Source organism: Nanorana parkeri, unplaced genomic scaffold (genome assembly GCF_000935625.1).
Source record: "Nanorana parkeri isolate BGI_ZX_2015 unplaced genomic scaffold, ASM93562v1 scaffold282, whole genome shotgun sequence".
NCBI lineage: Eukaryota > Metazoa > Chordata > Amphibia > Anura > Dicroglossidae > Nanorana > Nanorana parkeri.
Window position 1 is genome coordinate 1,000,954 of NW_017306550.1, and position 11,499 is coordinate 1,012,452.

Sequence of the window (11,499 nt, forward strand, 5' to 3'; positions counted from 1 at the left end):
CCGTCAATGTTTCAGCAGTGTATTATACACAACTGCAGCAAAGCTCTGTGTTCCTAGAACTTCTGTATTTGTCAGTTGTTGGGGATTATCTGCAGTGCATTCTGCTCGTATTGCCTTTTCTTTGCATTCCCTACACCTCATGTGCTTTTGATTCTTGTTTTTCTGACCATGTTGCTCACATATCCAGTAAGTTCACACAGCTACCATTTAATCAAGTTATAATCACATTTCTCAGGGCCAAATAAATGAATGCTTTCAATCACATCTTGCGCTGGAACTGCACCTCCATAGCCATTAATACTATTGTGCTTCTTGTTCTCTGTTTTCAAACAGCCATCGGCTAAAGGGCATTGGCTGTAGAGTAGCACATCAGAGGCCAGGGGAGGATAGAGGGTAAAGTCCAGGTTAGGATATGTCAGGGATTGGGGTATATTTCGTGAAGAGCACCCAGTCCTTAGTGCCACCCATTGGATGCCAGGAGACTTTCAAGCGATCAGAAGCCAAAACATTATGACCAAGGCAACGAAAAGGAATAGCCGTGACAGGAATTGCTCATCGACGTACTGAGGTGTTCCAGGGACTGCTGTAAAAACACAACAGTGTTATGGATGAGACAAAATTTGTAATTAAAAGTTAAACTACAAAATCATACTAAGATTATAATTTGATGATATCAAGGGACTTTATGCTTCCATGTCTGTGTATGAGCACAAAACACTTGAAAGAACCATAGATCATTGTTCCCTAGTAAAATTTGCTGAATAAACTGGAATACAAACTACCTTTTACATTTAAAAGAAACTTGCCTTGCCTTTTTAACTTTAATCCCCAGCAGAAAATACTCATCCTTGCTTTGCTCCCCTGCCACTCAGTTCAGCCACTAAAGGCAGTAAATGAAAACCACTATGTGACAGTGCTGGACCACTACCCAAGCTACCCCATACTTAGAAGACCCACCATATTGTTTCTGCGCCCCCAGCAGCTAAAAGGAGTCACAAGGGAGCAAAAGAAAGGCGAGTTGCTGGGGAAGGGTGGCATTAAAACAAAACTATTATTTTGACCTGTATAAGCAATTTCCATTCCTAAAGATTTTGAAAGAGTATTAAGGTATGGGAAGAATCAAGAGAAAAAGTAAAGTTTGTCAGTTCTGGGGCAAAATGGCATCAACCCAGGCAATCAAAGAGAGCTTTCAACTAACCATCTCTCATAGACCAAAGTCGCTCTCTTTCTTTCAGCCATCCAGCATCTTAGCATGTGCAGCTGCTACAGCAGTGCAACTCAAACTGACTTCCATATAGGCCATGAAGCCTACAGAGAGAATATTTTCCATGCTGAAGCCCATATACAGATATTTATGGCCGTCTATGGATGTAAACCCGCAGAGACGGCAAATGGCTGCACAAGCTGCTAAGCAGACCATATTTGGTTATGGTGAAAATGTCTAAAACTGAAAAAAGCAATTCTAAGTAAAAAATAAAAAAGCATAAAAAGGTGTACTAAATGTAGAGCCAAAAGAGGAGAGAAATGTGTGATACCTGGTGGAGGACGACCGTCATTAATGTTGAATGCCGTGGCAAACATTCCAAAGGGAAATGCTCCTATTCCAAAAGACATCTGGAATCCACCATCGCCAAATCCAAATCCTTGAAAACCCTATGAAGATGGAAACAGGCCTATGAGGATTAGAATGAATTGGCACATAAAAAGAACATAAAAATAGCTTGTCAGAAATGCTTCATCGCACTGGAAAGCTAAAAGAAAACCCTGCCTAAGAGGACATGGTACAAGATACCAGCTATTACCTTGGTTATCCAGACAACCCACTTCTTTGAGACCGCATAATTTTGGTTTCACTTTGTTACCAAGGGCTCAACTTTCCTACCTTAAATCAAGCAGTCACCTCCATGTGAAGTAAGCAGGCACCTTATTACCACAAAAGTGCTCTCACTGGACAGGGGGATGGTGGCTGGGGCTGAGCCCTAAAGACAGGGACGTCAGCATTTTGAAACAAGCATTCAAAGGATGCACAGGATCAAACTGTTAAAATGTCTGACAGGTTATCTGTATAGAAAATGTACAGTATGCACTATTAAAAAAGATAAAAAGGAGCTGTAAACAAGGATACACATGTGTGCATGAGGCTGCAGAACATATTCGGGGGGTGTATTTGTGTGCCCAGGATAACCAGCTGCGGTGTACAGCCGGCCATAGTAGTGAATGGGTGTAGGCAGTATGTGGGTTTACACCCTTACTTGCCATGCATGCCAACTGGCATGGAACCGTGGATGCAGCTTGTTCTCCCCCTTTTTAAAATACACCCATAGAAGTCCAAAGCTTCACAATCCAACCTCTAATAAATATACTTTTCTTAACCACTAGAGGACCGAGACATTAAACCCCTTTCATGTCCAGGATATTTTTCAGTGCAGTAAAGCTTTGACAATTACTCTGCCATGCAACACTATACCCAAATAATTATTAATAAAATGTATATTGCTTTCTGATAGTGCTTTCTTGTAGCAGGTGTGCCTGCGGCCTCCTTTCCGGCCTGAGCATCCCAGGTTGCTAAGGGCTCTTAGCAACCTTTGGCGCTCCGGCCGGTGTCCTGCCCAGCGCACGAACGTCATTGATTGCCTGGAGCTGAGCGGGACACTCTCACCCAGCAACCAGTGAAGTCAGCAAGCTGGACAGGACGCTGTGCACCAGGAGCCGAACCCCAATCTCTTCACCTCCCTAGAACATCCCGCACAAGCTGTAAACACATCTCCCACCCCCCAATATGCACAAAGAGCACCTAAACCCCCTGGAACGTGCATCATGAGCAAACGTCCGTCCCGTCCCCCCGCCTCATGCTTAAGGACATCTAGGGACACCCCTGGATACAATAGTTTTGTCTGAGTGCATTAAATGAATGAAATGCGATTAGTAAGTCTATATATAATGCAAATGATTTTCCCTTGTGCTATTTTATTAATTAAGTTTGCAAATTTTACCTAAAGAAACTAGAAGTTCTATATGAAGAGCTGCTTTAAAGTTAAAAGCCACACATGAGTGTGTGTGAGGTTTTAGAAGTGGCAGATCAAATTTGCAAAAGCAGAAAGTGACCAATTGCAAATTTAAAAACAAACTGAATGCAAGGAAGCGCTGCGCGGCCTGCGTCAGCTTGTTATTGTTAATTAGTTTTGCTCGCGGGAAGCTTGTTATGTGATAACTAGCAAATCCCGGGAGACCACAAAGAATTACAGCTCAGAAGCAATCATTTCATCATGTGACACACACTGTACAGTCGTTATTCCCTCACTCTATACTCACCCCCCTGTTCTCTGGCTCCGGTCTCTGCCCTTGAGGACGTGGGGGCGTTTTCTCACTATGGGGAAAAAACGGTTTCGATCAGGCCAAAAAGGCAGCAGCAATGCATTACAAATATAATATATATATATATATATATCACACACACATATATATATTATTTTTTTTCCATGCCATATCTATATAAATATGAACAGAAAATGTAAATACATCAATTCATATGCCTCCTTACCGAGGGTCTTCTTGCCCTGTACTTCCTCTTCCATACAAAGGGATGACTTTATCACGGCTGATTCCAGCTTTACACACAGGACAAACTTGGCGGTTAGGCCGCGTTTCCAACCACTATAGAGAAAACCACGAGGTGAAGGTTATATGACACCTATAGATCATTTCGCACCAGAGAAAGGCGGCCTCTGCACCCCAACTGTGGGAAAACTACAAGTCCCCATCATGCATCTGCCTCTGGGAGTCATGCCTATGGCTGCCAGAGTCTTGCAATGCCTTTTTGAGACTTGTAGTTCCACAACAGTTGGAGGGCTGAGATTGCCCATCCCTGCTGTACACAGAAAATCTCAATACACATAGCTTGGCTCATTTATGAAAATGGGAAAAAAAACTTGCGATTCTGTGTAGCTACTTTATCAACAATGGAGCACAGTTTGACTGACCAGTCGGCATTTTTTAGACTGACCATAATAAAAGACTATTGGATGATACAAGTAACATTTGCGCCAATAAAATCTGACAACTGGGGGGAAAAGCTTAATTCTAAACCAACTCCAGTATATATACAAGCACAGGCAACAACTAGTCATATTAAACAGAATGAAAACCCCATAGTGTGTACAACACATGCACTTTACAGACTGATCATGAATAGGCCACTTACCTGATGTAAGCACGGCCAGCTAAAAGACAGAACAAAAGAGAAAAGTATATATTAGCAGTGTAAAATGTTACTTTATTCAATATCTTTTATTTATTTACAAATTTTCCAATATGGCTGCATCAAACTAAAGCATTAACACACTACATCCTTTAATAACCATAGTACCAACGAACAAAACATAATGGGGGGATCAACTGCTGGGACTTTTTATATATGTTCTTAGATTATGTACCACCACAAAATATTACATAGCACCAGAACATATTAGATAGCACCAGAACATAGATGTTTTTATATTATGAAGCAGTATATTATGAGGCCGACAGTTTTCCCAAAGGCACAAAAGTCAACTGAATTATTGACTTCTATCAAGCTGGATGATGGTGGTGGCAGGGCCAACCACAGCTCGCTAATCAGCCGAGTGAGCAGGACGAGCAGTGTAGGGCAAACTGTTTCTATAAAGTCTGACTATAAATGCACATTTTAAAAACACCAAACTTTTCCTTTTTTATTTAATCACAATAGGCACTGAATAGACAATCTACTGGAATATAAACCTGTACAGTACTGAAAAGCTAATACCTTGTGTCTACCCCCGTGACAATACTCCCCATACCTTTCTTTTTCATGGATTTAAAGCAAAAGGAGCTGCCACACCCCCTGTTTCTGTACTACAAGAAGTCTGCTATTGTTGAAAATGCTAGTTGTCCGGCTGCCTCTAGATTCACTACTATCTGAATCACTGACCTAGAAAAAGCAAGCAGCTCATGGACGTCAGAATGAAGTCACGAACCCTGATAGGTATAACTGTTTGGGTCAGTGACTCACAAAGTATTGAAGCCATTAGATCAGGGGTCGCCAACTCCAGCCTTCCAGCTGTGGTGAAGCTACAAATCCCATAATGTGTTTGCCTCTGGCTATCAGTCTTGCAATGCCTCTTGGGACTTGTAGTTCCACAACAGCTGAAGGGCCAGAGTTGCCCACCCCCGTGTTAGATCAAGCTGACAGCCAGGGAACTAGCAATTTTCACAAGGATCTGTCAGCAACTGCACATTCGACTTGTTAACTAGTGCAGGCCCTGGGGATATCGCCTTATTCCTGCATTCACTACCTAGAGAGTCACAGACCTATAACAAGTATAGACGGATGTGGGAGTTCAGACTTTTTCCCTCTTCACTGAATGCATGCTTTTTCCAGGACAGAAATAGCATCTCCCATACTTCTCACCTCACAGGTAAATTCAAAATGGCTATTGCTATACAAGATTATATATCAAATATAAGGAAGGCATTACAGTTACAATACAAATCAAGACAAGATGGTTAGGAGGGCCCTGCACCTGAGAGCTTCATGATGTGTGTGCTAAATATTTTACTTCTATCAGGCAATAAAGAATGTAAATGGTGTTCTATTATGTGTATAATAATCAGTATTGTGCATTGTTTACCAGAAGAGGTGGCCACACAAGCTTATCACTGCATCCTTGGCTGTGTCCAGGCAGATGTTACACTCAAATGTGCTGTCTTGGCTGCTTCCCTCTCCATTACTGCTCCCACTGGCTCCTCCAGGGCCAGAATTCTCCGCAGAAGTGGAGGTAGCTGGGCCCGCACTTGCCATCCTACCCCAAGTTCCAACAAACAGCGATGTCTATTCCAAAACAACAGACCTGTCGGGAGGAAAAAAAAAAAAAGGGTCATAGCAAAGGATTAGATAAACACACTAAACAGATAAATTATTATCATCATCCTCATACAGGATTGATATAGCGCCAACAGTTGGCGTAGCACTTTACAATATAAAAGGAGACAGTACAGTTCCAATGCAATTCAAGAGAAGAGGGTTAGGATGTAGGCTCACCGATATCCAGTCTCTATTTGCTACTTTCAGGGAACTTTCTGCCAGGAGAGTCACGTAGTGTCAGAGGAAGAGCAGACTAAACTATAAGTGTGTGCTGCTTTTTCACTCTGTTACATCATGTCCCCAAAGAATAAACTGATGACATGAGAAAGAAAAGAAACCGGGAATGACGCACACGGCGACAGGAGCCCGAACGGGCCTATGGAAGTCGAAAGGGGCCAAGCAGACAGTAATTAAAGAAGAGAAACCTGAGAATGCAGCAGAGAGTAGTACAGACAGGCAATCCCTGCTGCCGGTATAATCCCTCTCTCACCTGTCTGGACTGCCCCTCTGTGTATACACCTTACCTAATTCCCAGTCCTCAGGGACCACCTAACCAGATGTCATGCACTTCCCCATTCACAAGTCCTACGCTGGAGCATGAATTTGGCACAAAAATAAGAAATACCGGTTAGGCAAGTAAAAATAAGACACTGGCCTCTCTCAACTCCGAATCGCTCAAATGATCCCGGTCAAGGATAACTATATACACCGTGTGCTGAACACAATTAATATGTGCATCTGAAAAGAGCAGGCATGGGGTTTTGTCTTTTAGGCAAATCTATAACCGCCTCCCTGGAAACTATGATGTCATACAGGCACATGCAAATTGTGGCCGACCTCCTTTTGTATTGAATGTGTGGCTGTACCTTAAGGCCTGGTTCACACTGACCGTTTTGTAGCGCTTTTTCTGCCCTAAAAGACGCACAAAAAATATGCTCCCCCAAAAATCCCATTCATTTCTATGGCCCTGTTCACATCTGAGAATTTTGGCGCAACAAGCAAAACGCCTGTCGCTGGAAAAAGTACAGATTTGTTTTTGGCATATTACAGCTCGTTTTGGCCCCATAGACCAAATAAAAAACACTTGAAAACCTCTGTTTTTGTGTGGGTTTGCTCATTCACATTAATGAGCCAAAATCTGCTCGCAAAAACGCTCAGTCTGATGTATGCGCATAGAAACGTGCCCAAAAACGCGCATAGAAACACACAAAACCGCTGTCATCTAAGTGTGAACCCAGACTTAATATGAGGACTACCGCTGCAGACTTCTTTATTAAAATGCCAGCTGCCTGGAAGTCATGATGATTGCCTCACTTTAAAGTGTATTTCCCCTTTCACAGCCAAATTGGGAGAACACCTACTTAATATTTGTTAAATGTTCCCATTAACACAGAACGTAAAAATATAAAAAAAATTGGAGTTCACATTTTTACTAAAAAATGCTTTCTCCCCATGTAAAGCTAAAGCAGAAGTAAAGTGACACAAATAAAACAATTCTTCCTCTCTTCCTCAGTGATTTGTTATTGTCTGTGTACACTGTATGGCACATGTGATGTACAGGATACACACACAGCCCATTCATATCATCTCTGTGATGACATGAATGGGCGGGTGCTGTGGAGGACATAACTCCAGTGTGCATGCGCAGATGTTACATCATCAATAGCCACTCAATGGCAGAAGAGGACTTCTGGGAACCTGGAAGTGTTGGCAGTGGCAGAGAATAGAGCTGAAGACTGAAGAAGGGTACACAGCATTGGAGGAGAAGGGCACACTGGTAAGGTAAGTATGCCCTAAAGTATACTTGCACATTAGGAGAAGAAAAAGCTACAGAGGGGAAGTTGAGGTGTGGAGTTGATGTTTTCCATAGTTAACTTTGTCTGTACTGTGAAATCAGATCTCATTATCAGTTGTAAACTAGATTTCAACACTGTCTGTGCTAACAAATGGTTCTCCTTAGGGTAACGGGAGGACGCAAACTAGCGTCCTCCCGACACCCTAAGCTCAGTATACCGCGAGCTACAGCCACGGTACTGAGATCCAGCAGCTGAATCGGATCCCAACAATTATGTCTGGATCTGCCCAGCTGCGTGAGTGACAGCTGACTCTGCCTATCTAGAGGCAGAGCCAGCTGTGCCCGCCCCCTCCCCCGTCCGTCCTGCCAGTCAGCGCTGGAGGATCGGAGCAGGGAAGAGGGGAATCCAGCCCCTCCACTGTCACGGCAGAGAACAGTGACAGGGTCGAGAGGTGAGCGAACGCCGGTATGTGTTCGCTCACTTCTCGATCTACTGAGCCGACTTGTGACAGTCTCATTGTCACAGGTCGGCTAGAACTATGAGGTGAGTGAAAAGCACTCAACTCATAGTTCTCCTTTAAACCCCAGCACTGCAAGGGTTAAGTGCTCATTTTGGTCTAATATATATTTTTTCTTCTGACGTGTGACAATGAAACTGTGTGACTATATATATCGTCAGAAGAAAAAAAAATAAAAAATATAAATATACATATATACACATACATACACACACACACACGTGTGGAATTCCTGACGCCCGGGACATGCAGTTTCGGCATGCAGTTTCGGCCGCCGGGCAAGTAGTTTTTAAGTACATTTAGCCCGGCTCCGGCCAAGCAGAGCTGAATGTACATTGTGGAGCCGCCGCCGCTCGTTTACTACAAGTGGTCTGATCAGACCACTTGTATTAATTTGAACAGCGGCGATCGTTTTTGCCCGCATGCCCCGTCCGTAGTTTTCGGGGTCGCCCTCTCTCCTCTCCGGAAACTAAGGCACAACGGCTCAGCCATCACGGGAGGACACAAACTAGCGTCCTCCCGTCACTCAAAACTCAGTATACAGCTACAGCTCGAGATCCACCCAGCTGCGTGATTGACAGCATCTACCTATCTAGAGGCAGAGTCAGCTGCACCCGCCCCCTCCCCCGTCCGTTCCGCCAGTCAGCGCTGGAGGATCGGAGCGAGGAGGGAGGGAATCCCTGCAGGGAGACACGAGTGACAGTCATGGCTCTCTGCAGGGAGATGATCGAGAAGTCAGCGAGCGACGGTATGTGTTCGCCCACTTCCCGATCTATTGAGCCGATGTGTGACAGTTTCATTGTCACGCGTCAGCTCGAACTATGTGGATGAGTGATTTTCACTCGCCTCATATAGTTCTCCTCTAAGGTTCAAACAAAGTCATTGGCGCCAAAGTTCATTTTCAAAGGGTAGATATAATGCGACTCTTCAGGAGGGCAGCACACAGAAAACATAAAAAACAGTGCGCCTCTCTAGTGTAGAAAGCTTTATTAAGTGGAGATTAAAAGCAAGAATGAGATTAAAAGCAAACCTAATCAGAAGTCTGATGAAGGGGGCGTCGCCCCAGAAACGCGTTACCCGTTTGCCATGCCAGCAGTAGGATGTTTGCTCCAGGCTGCATGTTCCTGCTGTGACTGACATTGGACACTTTCACATCGCAGATGATCCTGTTACTACAGGCTTGTTTTACACTGGCTGTTTGTGAGAACATTCTTGATTTTAATCTCCACTTAAAAAGGAGAACTATGAGGTGAGTGCTTTTCACTCACCTCATAGTTCTAGCCGACCTGTGACAATGAGACTGTCACAGGTCGGCTCAGTAGATCGGGAGGTGGGCGAACACGTACCGGCGTTCGCTCACCTCTCGATCCTGTCACGGCTCTCTGCCGTGACAGGGGCTGGATTCCCCCCTCCCCGCTCCGCCAACGCTGACTGGCGGAACGGACGGGGAGGGGGCGGGTACAGCTGGCTCTGCCTCTAGATAGGCAGAGCCAGCTGTCAGTCACGCAGCTGGGCGGATCCCGGCACAATTGCCGGGATCCGCTTCAGCGTCTCAGTATACCACGAGCTACAGCTCGCGGTATACTGAGGCTAGGGTGACAGGAGGACGCTAGTTTGTGTCCTCCTGTTACCCTAAGGAGAACTATGGGGAAAAGCCTTAACCCCATAGTTCTCCTTTAATAAAGCTTTTTACAATGTAGAGGTGCACTCTTTTTTTATGTTTTCCGTCTCCTTTGAGGTGTATGTGGACTTTTGCAGCCAAATTGTGATAACACTTCTATTATATCTCTTAGGTTTCTCATTCACATAGCCTTTTTTTTTAAAATTGCTTGCACAATATAAACTTTAAACTGTTCTTTGTACTGCGATTATGCAATATAAAGGGGGCTCATGTTGCCATAATTAACCCTGTCTGTACTGGCCGATCTCATTATTATTTTAAAGTGGATTTGAACACCATATGCCCTAACAAAGGGTTAAAGATTTAGAAGCATTGCATGTTAATGAAGGGAAGCTGCGTCTGTCCCTCAGTCTTTCTATGGGGACATACAGAATTTCCTGTCAACTGGAAATTGAGAGAGAAGCTTGCAAACATCTAAAAAATACGAAATATTTAATAAAAGTGATTTTTCTTTATGCTGTGTGAGTGGGAACACAAACATATCAAGGGGTTTTCTCAAATTGGTCTGCAAAAGTGGAAAGTCCTGTCTGGTACAACTCTTGTCAGTAGGACAGGAAGTGAGGGTAAATCTCTCTAACAGAGCCCCAGATAGCAAACAAAAAACTGACAGGAGTTCCAATCCTTCCCCAAAATTAGAAAACAAGTTTTGGCTTGACGTATACTTTAAAGTAATATTAAACGCTGATTTTTTTTTTCAATAATTAATCCACATCAAACAAATATACATTGCCCAGCAAGTATTTCTTTACAATATTACCAAAGCACTTACAGTCACCATATTGCCAAACAGCGCCACTTCCCTGAACTTCCTGTCCAGTATAAGATCATTAGGGACCAGTCTCCAGCAGCTGCATATAGACTAGACTGGAGCAGGGAGGAGGAAGAAGGAAAGGGGAGCAGGTGGGTGGGGAATGGCGTGGCTTGCTGTGTACGTGTGTTTGTGGAGACATACACAGCTTACTAGCACACATAGCTAATGGCTCCATAGGACCCTGCAAGGTTACAAAGCCACCCTGAGGGCCCAGTCACACCATCAAGAGTGCGTTCGGCCTCTGGAACGCACCATGGCTGGCTCACTTTTGTTTTGGAGTGGGCGTGGCGGTGCGATGTGATCTGCACCAGACGCACTGGAACGCACTCTTGATGGTGTGACAGGGCCCTAAAACAGGATGTCAGATCCAGTGCTCAGGGGACCGGCTGATTCTGCAGGAAACTAAAACATTTAACCATCAAGGAGCAGCGTCCATTGTAAGTGATTTTATCAGCAATTCAAATAGCTTCAAAAAACTTTAATATCACTTTAACGTCAGAAACTCAGTTCAACCTTATCCAATCCCCTGCAGAACAGCCATACACACCTCTTCACATGACCAATCGGAATGCAATTCCTGAGTAACTACTGCTCTCTGCAACACCAATCACATTCAACCTTTCAAAGCAGGTCTGATTCTGATTGGTGGCAGTGACATGATTCTGGCATAGAATCATGTCACTGCCACCAGCATAGTGCTGGCATTTACTGTTGAGAGGCAGCATGGAGGGTGTTCTAGCATCTCCAGCAGGCACATTCCAGGAGCACCACATTTCAGATAACAGAGTGCCATTTACTGGCGACTACAACAAT

General features: G+C 44.1%; 1 protein-coding gene across 1 annotated transcript in view; it reads right to left on the reverse strand.

Annotated features, from left to right (window-relative positions):
- Positions 1 to 11,499, reverse strand: part of RNF185 (ring finger protein 185) — a 12,473-nt gene continuing 974 nt past the window's right edge. The window contains exons 2-7 of the mRNA XM_018557386.1: positions 5,649 to 5,867; positions 4,202 to 4,220; positions 3,542 to 3,654; positions 3,313 to 3,367; positions 1,536 to 1,653; positions 1 to 583 (exon numbers count right to left, since the gene is read on the reverse strand). Of these exons, the coding sequence (XP_018412888.1) occupies positions 486 to 583; positions 1,536 to 1,653; positions 3,313 to 3,367; positions 3,542 to 3,654; positions 4,202 to 4,220; positions 5,649 to 5,818 (573 nt within the window). The 5' untranslated portion in view covers positions 5,819 to 5,867 and the 3' untranslated portion in view covers positions 1 to 485. The remainder of the gene's footprint in view (positions 584 to 1,535; positions 1,654 to 3,312; positions 3,368 to 3,541; positions 3,655 to 4,201; positions 4,221 to 5,648; positions 5,868 to 11,499) is intronic.